Consider the following 15,255-nt stretch of genomic DNA (forward strand, 5'->3'; position numbering starts at 1 on the left):
AGCATTCAACACTTTAGAGGCAAAGCAAACCAAACTTCACTTGTTTGCTTGCTCCGGTCTCCTCTGCCTCTGTCGTTTTTGAGAAACACAACTCAGATTAAGTAACCCACACTACATACTTAAATATAATGCCAAAGAACCCAAAAGGCTGTTGGCAAGGGTAAGACTGATTTCTATTCAAATCATGTCCCAATTCCCAGCTATGCCTGGCCTGTAGCTCAGTACAATCACGTCCAGAACACACCAGTATTAATGAACTAACACACAAAGGCCATTTCCACTACAAGTCAATTACTTTTTTTTTAATTCAAAGAAAAAATGGTATTTTAATAAATACTGCAGAAACATTAACCAAACATACAAAGTGACTTCAACAATTAAAAAAAAGTAATGAATGTCCTGCTTTATAACAGTTATAACTTATTTTTTCCACAATATTTAAATACAGAAAGCACTTACCAGCTATTTTGTAATACTGCCCTAAGCGCACTGTTGCATCAATCAAAAGCTTATTATGGTGGTAAAAATGTCTTTTTGTGGGAAATGATCGGAATAGGTGTGGGGTTTTTTTTCTTATCAGATGAGACAAAGTGCTGGGAACACAGAACTGAGTTTTAATTATGGTAACCCTTTACCTTTGCACAAGTTAACGTGAACACAGCTTTAACACTTCAAAAATGAAGCATCACCCTTGGGAACTGAACGCTTGTCCTCAACAAGCGATAGCCGCACTGGTTAGGGCTTACAGCATCCTTCTTTCGAGAGAAGCTATGAAATTACATCAGTCAGTAAGCAGTTGCAAACAATTTTAAAGGCCGATTTATTTAATGTAACAATAGTATTCAGTAAGCAAAAAGGAATTTGACTTAATTGGTTCACCGATGTTTTATGATTGTTGTCTGGATACGTATATATTAATCTTAAAGACTAAAGGCAATATCCAGTTTCCACTGGGGACCCCTTAAGGCGTCGCAGTTCTTCAGACCCCATTTCCTCACCACGAGCAAACACAGTCTGCAGCGAGAGACGGCTGCCCCAAAAGAAGAGCATCGCAAAAGATAACCTGGCTCTGCTGGCTCATTTGCAGATTCTTGGGGTTTTTTTTGCAAAGACAATTGCAGTGAACCACATCACAGAATAGCACTTCTCTGTAGCATGTACAGAGGGCTAGATCCTGGGATCCACCCAGCTCTCCCAACTCCTGGCAGAAGCAGAGGAGTCTTGGGGCTTCCCCAGATGGGCAGTAAGGCTTAACGAATTATCATGGTTGTAAAACTAAGGATCATTTGTCATCATAGCTCTTAGCACCTTTCACTTGAACCTACAGCAACATACCCATACAGTACACCAGAACTGGAGATCATTTTCACTCTAAATTACAATCACAAAGAGGAATGGGAAGTCAGAGTCCTGCAATGGGCAGGTAGATTGCCCCACACCCCAATTTGATCCGTTTAGTTTCCACAGTGCGAGGGCACCTATAATACTCGGAAATCTCAAACGGTTGCCTTCATTACCAACGTGCTCAAACGTAGATTGCGCTGCCGTCTTGGGAAGGCAAAACTCCAGACTTCTCACATACAGTGTTTTCCTCTAGGTGATGCACAGGCCTCGGTATACTCCCCATTTTAACGATGAGCTACTAAAAAAAATTAGATCATATCCTTTGGAAAACCAACTATAAGGTCACAGGGATAGTTCCTTAATGAGGAGGGCATATTAATAATGTCTTCTTTAAAAAAAACATTAAAGTATTATTTTAATGAAATCAAAGTGGTAGCATCCAGGAGTAGAGCGTTAATAAAAGAAACAAGCACTGTCAATGACATCTCTCTTCTTTGCAGTGTTATTTTCCCATTCACCCTCTCTTTTTTCAGCACATTCAAACATTTTCCCTTTTTTTTTTTTTTGGCATTTTCTTCAATGTATCATTTCCCGATGCCACCTCGTTTAGAGCCATTTCTTCTCACTGCTCAGTTCCTAAGTACAGTCTCACAAAACAGGTGAAGTTTCCATTAAAGCACTGGCATAAGCCCTCATTAAATACCATGTGGCTGCGTACTTCATTGAGCCTCCACCCCTCCCAGACGCTCTCTTCCTCCTTCTCCAGGAAATCAAGGTCCTTCACATCACCGTGCAACTCTTTGCTTTGTCCTTTCGCAAGTCCGTCGCCACTGTGGAAAGTTCTGGCCTGCCAGGCATGTGTGAAATTCGCTTTGTTGCCCTCTGCGATTTGTTTCGTTTAACATTTTTATTTGTTTTATTCACACACGCCAAGGTGGCAACATGAAAAATGTCTCTGACACTGTTTTCTGACTGTAAGGCTGAGCATTCAATATACGTAGCTGCTCCAATCTGTTTGGCCATATTTGCACCCTAAGGGAAAAAAGAACATGCAATCAATACCAAGTTTCCGCACAGAGCCAAAGCAAACCATACAATTACTTTTCAGCACTGTTTTCCATACACAATGTTTTGTGAAAACCAAAGCTGCAGCCCCAGCACTACAGCCAGCAGCTAATTTTGCAAAATAAACAGAGCTTTGGTTCCAAGACACATTAAACAAGTATCTAAACATTATCTCCTATGCCGATAAATACAAATTGGAAGAGAGAAGATAAGCTCAATGACCTGCAAACAACTGCAGAAAGCCAAAAGAGTATTAGTAGGACCTATTTAGCAATTTCACCCTTACACCGTAACTTGCATCCGTGAATCACGTGCTCATTGGGAAAGGTCTGGACCTGGCAGCTTCCAGATTTAAGCCTGCTATCTCCAAAGAGAAAACATATTCTGACTGCCTTAAGGGCTAGCCAGCGTGCCCCTGACCTGGAGCGCAGCCTGTGTTACATCTCCACGAAGGGGGCAAAGTTCGTAGGGAAGTGTGCTGGGGGTTTCTGGGTCAAGGACAGTTATATTAACTTGTAGCTAGGGAACAGGGAAAAAAAAAGGGGGGGTGAAGGACATTAGTGGTTATACAAGCCCTTCTATTTTCATTTTAAGTGTGTTGGAAGTCAAAGCAGGGATTTGTTCCAGCAGCACAAGGAAAACAACACGCAACTCCAGCACATGACAATATCCCAGTATCCTGTTGTGGATTTTGCTACTGGAAGACAATACAGCATTGTGTGAAAAAATGGAGTCGTTTCAATGGAATTTTACTTCTGAAGGATGAATCTTTTTAGAAGGTTACGAAATCCAACCACATCCTTGGTGTGCCACTCCTCACATATTCATGGGCCTGAGATACAGACACAAGTCAGTCCAACCCCACCTCTTTGCTCTTGTGCCAGGCTGATGGCACTAATCTATTTGGACCCACATCTTCAGTATCCACTATTTACACTGCAGTGATGCAGCCATCTTATCAATTGTAAGTGGGAGTGGCTGATAAAGGAGTATTAGTTTGCAAGACAAGCCCTCCCCACAGTTAAACATCTCAACTCCTACTACCCAAGCCTAGCCTCTACCTTCAAGCCTCAGAAATGTTTGCTCAGGTGTAGCTGACTGGAAACTGGCTAGCATACTGGAGGCAGGGTGTCACCATCAACTGGCTTTATCCTCCCAATGCCTCCTTATGAAGTTAAGAGGAATGGGGAAAACCCCACTAAGCTCTTTGATCCCATGTTGACTTAGCAAGGCAGGGGAATTTAAAAACAAGCTGTGTATCTCGACCCCAGAAGACCCTTCCCTAGAACTAGCACAGGAGAGCACCGGGTTGCTTCATGCCACCAGGGATTTGGCAACCACAAGAGATACAACCATCGCTCAGTCTAAGTTTTTGCTTACATAGAGTACAGATGAAATTATGGGAGTTTGCTGAAGTATGGGCTTCCCTGTAACACAAAATTTTCCCTTTGGCTGCCAAGTAATAGCTTCTGGCTTAGCCCTTTGTCTTCAGCTGACTCTTGTTCCTAAGGGGTACCGGCTAAGCTGTGACACCAGAAGAGATGTGACTCTTCAACTCCAGGGGAGAAATCCACCTGTCAGTAGATTTTTTTTTGATGGCTATCTATGGAAAGGGGTGAGACTTGGTGATTTTACTGAAGTACTGTAAAAATGTAATATGTGAACTTGTGTATGTAGTAAGTGGCAGACAGTATTTCCTTTTAAGTTTAATATTCAAAGAAAAATAGCATGGCAGATTACAGTTCCAAGGCTGAACACGAATATATACACATGCAACAGTGGTAGTTTGTAACCAAGATGACATCTACTGCGACAAGCAGGATTTAAGGACACTTCTGAATTTACACTAAGGTAAAAAAACTGGCATTTAGTTTCATATAAAATTGTCTGAGATGGAGGGATGTTTACCAAGTGAAGTGTAGAAAGATGCCACAAGCAGCATAAGCCATCACAGTACAACACCCCAAGTTATATTTTAAGACACTCAGTTAATGGCATCTTTGCATTTTTCAATTTAAACATGCCGTAGGAGGCTGCATTATTAGTAACTGCATATTAGGAGGTGTCGGTTGTTGAGGTTGTGGATAAAACATCAAAAACTGTTTGATAGCATAGGATATATACACTAGCTAAAGTTACTTTTGGAGGTAGAATTCTCACTCTTACACCCTGCAGGGTGTATCTCAAACCACCACCAAGATTCAGCAGCAATCCATGATACACATGTGTGAGCAGTAAGGGGAAGTTTACCTAGAGCCCAGTTTTCCTCTGTTCTCTTACCTCCTGCTCTCCCATGGCCTGATTCCCTTCCCTTTCACCTCGGTTCCTCTATGCCCTGATGCCTGGCTCCAAACTTACTTCCCCAGCAGCAGAGAACCGCTGCAAAGAATTAAGATGCTTTCCGGATTTGCTGCCACCTTCAGAGGGAGCTACAAGGTGTTTTCACAGAAGATCTTTTCAGGAAATAGGATTTTTAAGGAGTCAGACTATATGCAATGCTTGTCATGATGCTAAAGTCCAATGAATGACATTCAAATCTTAAGTTTAAACAAAAAATTTTACCAATTTTTCAGTAAATAAACAGGACATGTCACATCTTAGTTACTGTTTTGGCCTCTGTAGGCCCAGAAAAGCAGTAAGTTTATTTTCAATTCACTTAAAAGGCTCTTTGCAATCAATAAGGCTACAATCTTACGATGCTTAAAGCATGCGTTGTGGGGCTGCATGATTTTCTGCTGCATCCAGTCTGTGGGTAGGCTTTGCCTTTACTCATAATAGTTTTCAAATTCACCTCCAGCAACTATTACAGTATATGCACCTGACTTCTAGGATGCACTCGTGTCAACAGGGGGAGAAGTTGTTCATAAAGATGGCTACAGTGATAGAAAAGAGTCTTATTTTCCACTCCTCAGTACGACAAAGGACGTGGCACATACCTGATCGTAGGACACGGGTGTCTGCCTGTGATTGGAAAGTTCCACTAGTGTGCTTACATCCGTGCGCAGATCCGACTTGCAACCAACCAGAAGCATTTTGGTGTTTGGACAAAACTCCTGGATTTCACCTTTCCACTGTAAAATTTTAGGTTGTTATTATACTCGAGTAGTTGAATGTTTAAATCCAAAGAAGCAAGAGATACAAGATGAAGTTTAGTAAGTCATGACATTTCATGTGGAAATACTCTTACATAATAGTTGTATCCTACCTTCAAGCTAATTTCTAAAGGCATTAGTTCCAGCAGAATCTGGTCAAGGATGAAATCTTACGATCTCATACACTCATTAATTCCACCGACTTACTAATCAAGAGGGAATGAATTGAGATTGTTTATCTACATGAGCAAAGGTGGGCAGACCTGTCGCTCCTCACAAGCGGTGAACACCCAGCCATAGCCATTTGCAGACAGGAGCCAATGAAACCTGGTGTCACCACACTCAATGGTTCAAGACAGACATAGAGGCAGGTCTTGTATGACCACAAAACAAGCATTGCTATATATTGGCTCATGGCTACATCCTCACACCTAAAACTACACAAATCTGTCAAGGGTTCAGCTATTGTGAACCAGTAATAAGCCCTTCAAACAGTACTTGTGATATATCTCTTGGGTTTGTTCCCCCTCCACATGATTATTTTGACAACATAAGCCAAAAATTTTGCAGCATAATCTGAACAGATCACAGAATCCCTGAAATTTAAGGATATCATCTGCATTTAAAAGCATATTAAGAAAAATCTTACAGAATTAAGCAACAGCATAGTAACCAACATTATCAGGGACAGAAAAGAGAGTTCTAGATGCTTGTTGGCACAGCTAGTAGCTGAGAGAATAGTCTTAAGTATTTTCTGTAGACTATTCAGAGCATTGTATGTCACTTTATTCCCAGCGACACAAGAATCACTGGCCCCAGCTACAGAAAAAAGGAACCTCACATCATTAAGCCTTAAAGACAGCACTGCAAAGTTGAGTCATGCCCTGTGACCAAGGAGAGAACCAGGACCACCTCACAAACACAGAGCTTGATTATCAAAATTCAATTTTTTGACACAGGGGAAGCCTCGCACTGAATCTCAGATCACTGAGCTTGTGAAAAACTCTGAAGTTTGGTGCAGGATTGTATTTCTATGCCACTGCTAGGTTTTCTGGTGGCTTCCAGAGGCATTTGTCACTGGCTGCTTCTAACTTCAGGCTGAGAAATTACGTAAAGCCATGGCAAAAGTCCAAACACTTGGCAGGCACGTTTTAACCGTCTTTGCAACATGGCAAAGTTTCTCAATCCCGTCTGTTATATGAATATAATGTGAGAGACAATTTCTTGCTGCACCCAGCCCTGCACCTCACACCACCCTAAACAATTCACTGCTGTCTAAGGGCTGAGGAATGAGAATTTACATCACGCCTGAGCATACATTAGGGAGTTTTTTGTTTTCAATTAACATTCATCCCTTTCAAACAAATGATCTCAAATTCTAGCAGTGCAGGGTGCAGTCCTGTCATCTCTCCATTAAAAGAAACAAACTGAAGTTTCCAATGTAGGAAACAGCACCACTCTTCAGAGATTTAAAGACAAGCTACTCAAACACTTCTGTACTCAAATGTTTCTCAAACACTTGCCTTTTTTAGCACACTGTCAAGAGTTTCTGGCCGACTGATGTCAAAGCAAATCAGGACAGCATCAGAATCTGGATAGGAAAGCGGGCGGACATTGTCATAGTAAGGAGACCCTGCAGGGAAACAAACAACATTTTTATTAGCTTATATTTTTCACTCTCTGCAGTCATTCAAGCTTCTTCAGAAAGTTTAGAAAGGTTTTTGTGAAGCTGTTTAATGGCACCCAGCTACCATCTTTTCTTCAATAGCACTGTATTCCCAAAACACTCATTGCAGTTGCTCATTTCCCCACTTTCCTTTTGTTTCTCACCTACAAAAGCAACAGCTTTCCCAAGTAATTAAGAGTGATGGCACCCCAGTGATCCATCTCCCACCAAAAGCTTATGATGACCCCAATAACAAGGAAAGGGAAATGAGGTCAGCCCAAGTTTAAGTCCCAGCATTAACCTGCAGGCATTTGACTTTGAGAACAAATCCTTAACCTCCAAAAGGCTTCTTCAAAGCAGACCTGTCACAGTTAGGCTTTCACAGAAAAAATTCAGAAAGTTTTGAAAGAAGTCAGTTTTGATTCTTCTAACATTGAATTTAAAACAAATAGTTCCAAGTGCAAAAAGCATCTTTAGTTGTCATGGATATCGGCAATTTTTAGAAGAAACTCTTGCTTCAAATTAAAGCATTTGTTGCAGTGCTCCAGCAGGAAAGAATCCCAGTCCTATAGGCAGGCACACAAGTTATCTGTCACAAAAATCCTCACCAATCTGTAAACCAATACATGCTTGCAATAAATGTTTATGTTTAGCCCTTAAAACAGATTTTTATCAATGAGATCAAAGCTAATCTAGTAATCTGATGAAACAAACAGGTCCAGTATTGCACTTTGTGCATATTTTACTTCCAGAGCTGTTAAGGGATATGCTGGGTTTCTTTAAGAATTGTCATAATGTGCAGAGCTACAAACATATCTCCAGAGTCAGAAATCTCATTTTTATCATCTGGTGAATCTGGTAACATGGTTAGGGAAAAGAAATCTTCCTTTTCTCTAGGAAGTTCCAGTCACTCAGCCACCATTCGGTTAGGCCTTAACTCTGCTGAAGCTTCACTTACTGAGAATGCATTTCTGATTTAGAAGGGTACTTAAACAGTTAAGTGGTCCACCAGGATAAGGGCTTTGGGCTTTAAAATGCATGCCTGCAACTTAAGATGCTCTTTCTTAGTCATATAGTCTTCTTTCTATATTTTTCTCTCATGAACCTAAAATACAACATAGAACATATGCAACAAGAACACAGCTTTCAAGAGTTTTGGGGTTATCAGCTAATTATATCACCAATTTTCCAACTATCTAGAACTAATTGGCTGTTAAGGTCTCAGAGGCTGAGCAGACAATTAACTGGATTAGAGAAATTCCTCAAGTTTTTAACTGACAGACAGCTCATGCTGTTGCACAAAGCAGAACGGGGAATGGTGTGAACGTATCACAGATGACTTCAGTTGGACAGCTTATACTGGAAGGAAGGAGTCAAGAATCCCAGGAATGTTGTTTTTGAAATGAAGAGTAACACATGGGGAATGAAGCATTACCAAACTAGGTAGCAGAAGGTAATTTGTTGAACAAGACTATTTTATTCAAATGCTCATCTTCATAAATGATGTCAATCTAACAAAGAGGCAGCTGTCAAAAACTGCTCTTCAAAAAACAGTTAGCTGTCTTCAGCAGTAAATGACATGTTAGAAAGAAATCTAAGCGAGCTGAGCTGACCGGTAGTTAACTATTCATTTGAGCTCAGCTCTGCTTGCAGAGACTATCAATAAGCATTTTCCACTCCTAATTATTCCCCAGCTATCTCCAGCACTGCTATTACAGTGCCTCCATCCTGGAGCCCCAGGGCCAAGTTATGTATCCCGGAGCCCCAGGGCCAAGTTATTTGCCCTGGACAGAGGAATTGCAGAGCAGTGTTGCCATTAACTAGCCACCTGCACGGCTCGGCAGTATTAAACCAGCCAAAGCACAGACTGGTGCCCAGGCACCAGCCTACATGCTGGTGAGAGCCACTGCCTGGCGAGTACATCTCCCTGCCGAGCTCCAGCAAGTAAGGGCAGGATTGAAGATCATTTATGCTTGGCCAAATGGTTGCTGGCTAGAAAGGAGTCTCAAAAAAGCCTCACCCAGAAACTAATTCCTTAGACACATACCTATCTCCTCACTCAGCAGTCTTCAGGGATACAACATACCATATATGTCCATCAGCATGTATTTATGTATACATACAGTCACCACCTCCAGCCCAGAGACTCCTTTCCACTGTGTCAGCTGTAGCTGTGTTTGTTTTGAGGGTTTTTCTCTTTACCTTTTCCTTCTGAACCTCTCACATTAAAGATGCTGAGCTAGAATAAGTGTACTTTTATAAGCAGCCCTTCTGCTCAGATGCAAGCTAGGAGGAATATCTGACACCTTTTCTTCGGGGTAGTATGTGGCAGAACAAACGGGAACCATTTAAACTACTTGGGCTGCAGTATCAACAAAGGAAATTTCCTGGTCTCATTCAACAGCAATAACTGAACCTTTATTACTGAGCAAATAAAGAGGGGCTACGGCCCTCGCTGTGCGAGCCTATTCAATCTGGCATTTCATCGTTTCGCCCAGAGAAACCCTCAGAAGGCAGGAATCTCAGGAATGAGGCTCAAGTCTGAACAGACAACTTGAGCACAGCCCAGTAAGGCTGCTCACTCTTTTTCAAGTTAGTCTACAGATTTGAAGCCATGCCAACCCTAGAAAACAGAAGGAGAATGTAGAGCTACAGCTATGGTATTTGTGGAAAAAAATAAGCCTATTTGTGCTTGTGATTCTGTTCCGACAAAATAAAACATTTTTTGTCAAGGACAACATGGATGATTTTTCTGTTTTATCAAGGAATTGCTGATAATGCTGTAGTTCCTCTTACTTTGTGGTGGAAGTATATTCCAGCTGCCATCCCCCTTTTTTAATCTGTTTGGCAGCTTGAGTCATTTAAGCCAAAATAATTTAAAACATTAAGAATTATCTACTTTTACAACCTTATGTTTCATGCTAAGTACAACATAAGTTCAGCTTTTAAACTGAAATAAAACCCCTCCCCAGCCATATGGTTGGCTTTGGTCTACAGAAGAAACCAAGCTTAGGCTTAAATGTTGCTGTCTTAATAACAGAATTACATCATTAAAAGTTAAAGCATACTTAAATGTTGATGGCTCAGTACTACTCTAGGATGCTAGACCATGGGAAGCCGATGCCCTATTTGCCTGCAAGACCCAAAGCCGCCACCACCACCAGTTCCAACCAGGAGGTTCAGCCCCACATCCCACCGATGGAGCTGAACCTGGGCAGCTCCTGCTCACCACACTGCTCAGCCTCTGCTTGCCCACAGGCCCTCAGGGAAGCGGTGCTCAGTAACAGGCAAGACTTTACTATTTACACACCACCAAGCAGCCATCAGGCATCAGTCTTTGTAGCCTTTTGGACTCCAGTCAACTGAAAGAACAACAGATGAACAGCAGCATTCTCACTCCTAAACCCTTGGGCTCACTAATTATCAGCTACATAGAAAACACATCAAATACTGCAGTGGCTGCTCTAAGTAGCTGAATCACTGCTGATGGCCTTCCTCCTTCCAAATCCACCTTGGCTGTTTTGGAGAAAACACAGGTGATTTTGTGTACTGAGTATCATGAACACGTCATCTCTAAGCACACACAAATATCACAACAGTCATAGCATTGTAAGTGTTTACATTTCTGCACCTCAAACAGAAAACAGGACTTTGGTAGGTGACTTGGCATTCCCAGTTATCAATTATAATTATTTCCCCTCTAAGGGGGGAAAAAAAACCCTATAAAGACTAGTTACTGTTACTCTGCCATAAAAAAAAAAATCACATGGCTCAATATAGCCAACTTGAAAGTGAACTGGAAGGCAAAGACAGAAATTTGACATTTCCTTTACAATGCTTATTGCCAGAGAACTTGGGGAAATAGTAGCTTTAATTCCCATATGTTTCAGTTGTCTTCGGAAAGATTTCAGCACAAAACTTTATAATTAATATTATGTTTCTATATGGACACTGAATACATTGTACACATTCAAATCACAGTAAAGCTAACTTGATTTAAAGCTCTAAGGCCCTTCTGGATTTAATTACATGCTAATCCCCAGCAGTGCATAAGTATTTCTGGGCCTGTTGAGAACTATTTTATTGCAGTAACCAGTGCAGTTTCCACAGTTCAACCAATTAAAAAAACCCTAAAATACATTTTAGGGAGACACAGGTATGTATGCCTAATTAATGGCATGCAATTTCTATGCCACAGCTGCTGTTGTACTAACAAGAAATATAAATATCGAAGTAGTCATTTTTAACAGAAGAAGCCAGAAACTTGGTAAATGCACTTTAGACCATGCCTATGGCAGACAAAGACATCTAATATAGAAGTACTTTTCACAGTGTCCATGAGACTACGAGATGAAGCTTTAACCTGAAGAAACTTCTAATACTCCACCTAGCAAAACAAGCACACAGCTCAAGACTGCCATACTATGTTACCACAGAGTGGAATAATTTATGGTGTAGTTAGATTGCAACCAGACATTCCTGCTTTGAAAGAAGGGTTGGTAGTCCAAAAACCAATTGAAATTCAAGTTGGCAAGTGCTTTCCTTAATGCTGTGGCTAATTTAAATCCTTATAATGACTCACAGAACTAGACAGTACCAGAAAATATTTGAATAATGAATCTTCCCATTCCACTCTTACTTGTAAGAGTGTTTTGTCCCATATTTCTAGGGGCATATCCAAGTTACAACAAAAACTTCCCAATAAATTTACAGCTATTCTCAAAATGTTCTATCAATTGCCTGACTCTCTACATTTTGTACTTAAGACTCCTCTAGTAAAAAGCACATTATTATTATTATATAAAAGATTGTAAACCAAAACCATGACAGCAGGGCCTACAGGTGTGTTCTCACCCTAACACAAGACTATTTTAACCAATGCCTACAGCTTCTCATTTTCTCAGTGAGCAAAAAAATGCTCCAAGTGGCAGTACCTTCCTTCCAAAGGATTCAGGGCAAAACCTGACATTTACTTTAACTCAAGTTAGGGACTAATTTGCAAGGCAGCCTGTTGCATGCTGCCAGTTAGAAAATACAGAGGGTTAAAGATGGATATTAATACTCATCAAGTGATCTTGAAAGTATCTGCAGCACATTGCAATCAAACTCAGCTAAATAGCGTCCTTCCCCCCTCCCCCAAGAGATACTGAAAGTACCTCAAATGACTCCAGCCATTACCTGCAATGGACATTATCTTCCATTAGTATTTGGCAGTTAATCAGTTGTATTTTTAAGTTAACTAGATCTAGTCCTGCTTTAAAAATGTCATTAAGACATTTATTCTAATTCAGCAGAGGACTAGGACAAAGACTTGTAAAAAATAAATTACTGAGAATTTAAGATAATGCTAAAACACTATCTTATCTTCTGATGTCTCTTATCTGGTGATGTGATTTTGCATTGGGTTAATGGGTTTGGGTAGCATCTCTTCTCGCAGTTGGTTAGGAGGGCTGTTTAGGAGAGACAATTCTTCATCCAGAGTCCCACAGCCAGAGGATCTACCGTTCAGTAATACTTCACAAGACCAAACATTGGATCTTTCAAACATTTCCTCTTCAGTTTCAGACTGCAGACAAATTAGCCACTTGATCTTAAGCTTCCGATTCAGTCAGATTTTCTATTAGTTCCAGGACAGGCCTGAGAGGATGACATGCACACGCGAAAGGCTGGCAGGTGTTTCTTCCACCACTTTTGTCTTTTGAAGTGCTACAGAATATTTCATTACATGGGTGTTTCCAGCCTTTGACATACAGATTCCAAAACCTTCCCCCGTCAAACAATTTAACCTGCGAGCGCGTTGTATTTTAATAGCTAAAGATAAAATTTTCCAAAGTAACTTCACTATTAATTTTTAATAAGCCCTTACTCCATAGAGTTTGTTATAGCCAGCTTAGTAATCAGGATGAAAGCTCAAACCAGAAACATTCTAGAAGTCTTACTTGGCATAAGATGAAGAAAAAAATCAGTTCAGAGCTACACTGATAATGGTTGTGGGTACAGAGACTGCCTTTTCCCAGTAATCGTGTTGCAAGAATTTGGAATCATTTCCTCAACAGCAAGAGGAAAGCCAACTCACCACCTAAACTCCTTTTTTTTTTTTCTTTTTTTTAAAAAAAAAAGGGATTAACATTTTAGTTCCTGGTAGAAGGAACTGCTGGGTCCAAATTCAACATTAACAAGCTATCTACACAACTTGCCTAAAGAAAAAAAGGGCTTGTATGCTTTGTCAACTTCCTCCAGCTTTTTCCCAACCACTTCTGCAGAATAATGTTGATCCACACCTGCACTAATGGCTCACAGTGCCATTCACCCCTGACCACCTCCCCCAGTACACTCAGTTACTGGGAGGCAGAGACTCGCTGGCTGCGTCCACGCTCCTCTCCAGCACTGGGGTGGCAAGTTTACTCACCACCCTGGCAGTTTACCAAAGACAGCAGGATCTAGAAGAGTTCCTGGCCTAACATGAGATCTAAGACACTGAGAACCTCAACCTTTGAGGCATGTGAGCCAGTGTTTTTTGACATGGCCACTGCAGGTACAACTGGAAGAATGAGGAAGACCTTACGCACTGATCTTAGTATGTAAAATAGGATGGTTCCCTCTGCATCCTCAGGCAGCCAGAGATGCCTACCTCCCTGATCTTTCCTGGCTTCAAAGGCTCTCTAAAACACAGGAAAAAAAAGTACTGTATCTTGTAAAAAGAACAAGCAGGCATCAAGGAGGCCAGAAGGAACTCAGATGTGAGCCGATATAATTTCCCATTAGCATATACAAACACCTTTTCACTCTTCTACGGGGTAAAGCAGGGTTTCACAGCCGCAGAAGAGCACAGGTACCCCTGGAGCTCCTCAGATAAGCTCTTTCCAGTCAGGCAGGTGAGAATACATACCCCTGCCCTGCCTGCCTTCCCCTGCAATGCTGACAAATCGCTTAATGGAGGTTCGTCCACACCCTTTTCCCTCCCCAGGTCAAGTATATGCCTAAAGTATACCTCAGTTTTAAAAAAAAAAATAAAAATAAAGCAACAAAACTCAAAAAAAACCCCAGAAGCAGCCGCCCGCCTCGCGGAGCTGCATCTGGAGACGGGCAGCCCCGCCACGACGCGGCGGTGAGGGGCTGCGGGGCAGCAGCGGGGGGACTGGGGGGGTTCTCCGGCTCCCCTGACGGACGGGGGCTGCCTCTCCTCACCGATTTACCCCCCCAGAACCCACGGACATAGCCCTCCCTCGCCCCGGGGAGCGCTCACCCGAAGTGTCCCAGAGGCTGAGCTCGATGCGCTGCGTGTCGATCTCGAAGCTGGCCGTGTAGTTCTCGAAAACGGTGGGGACGTAGCTCTGCCGGGAGACAGCGCACAGTCAGCCCGCGCCCACCGCCGCCCCGGCACCGCTCTCGGTCGCGGTCCCGGTCCCAGCCCGGTCCCGGTCCCGTCCCCCCCCGCCCCGCCCCACCTCGGGGAAGCAGTCCTTGGCGAAGACGTGGAGCAGCGCGGTCTTCCCGCACTGGCTGTCGCCCACCACCACGATCTTGCACTTCACGTTCTGGTTGGGATCCATCACCGCCTTGCTCGATAACTTCTGGCTCGCTCTTCTTTCCTTCATTGATCTCGGCTTAGTCCCTCGGCCGGCCACAACGAAAGAAAAAAAAAAAAAAAAACACCAAAACCAAACCCAACACCCACACCCGGTTCCCCCCAAAAAAAAGATAAAAATAATTTAAAAAAAAAAAAAAACAAAAAACCACCAGGTTGAAGTGGCAGAGCCGCGGGACGCACAGCCGCCCCCCCCGCTCCGCCCGCCCACCGGTCCCGCGCAGACTGCTTTGTCCCCCACCGCCCGCCCTTATTTATAGCCTCGCATCCGCCAATCACCGCCCGCCGCCGGCGCGGGGCCCGCCCCCCCCTTCGCCGCGCGCTGCCGGCGGGCTGCCGGAGCAGGGCGCCCCCTAGGGGAACCGCTCGGCGCCGCAGCCCCGAGGGGGAGCCATGGCGGGAGGGGGGGGGTCCTGTTGTCGCCCCGCCGTCCGTCCCCGGGGGTGAAACCCCCTCCGCCCGGTCACCCTCACACCCCTCCCGGCTCCACCGGGTCCGGG

General features: G+C 42.9%; 1 protein-coding gene across 1 annotated transcript; it reads right to left on the reverse strand.

The window, feature by feature from the left end:
* Nucleotides 1-274: 274 nt before the first annotated feature.
* Nucleotides 275-15,038, reverse strand: RND3 (Rho family GTPase 3). Its single transcript, XM_075029003.1, has 5 exons — nucleotides 14,616-15,038; nucleotides 14,414-14,501; nucleotides 7,025-7,134; nucleotides 5,346-5,480; nucleotides 275-2,376 (listed from the first exon to the last, which is right to left on the reverse strand). Exons 1-5 carry the CDS (start codon nucleotides 14,763-14,765, stop codon nucleotides 2,125-2,127), a joined length of 735 nt encoding a protein of 244 aa, XP_074885104.1. The 5' UTR covers nucleotides 14,766-15,038; the 3' UTR covers nucleotides 275-2,124.
* Between the last annotated feature and the right edge of the window lie 217 nt (nucleotides 15,039-15,255).

The sequence above is a fragment of the Buteo buteo genome, chromosome 5 (assembly GCF_964188355.1).
Source record: "Buteo buteo chromosome 5, bButBut1.hap1.1, whole genome shotgun sequence".
Taxonomy (NCBI): domain Eukaryota; kingdom Metazoa; phylum Chordata; class Aves; order Accipitriformes; family Accipitridae; genus Buteo; species Buteo buteo.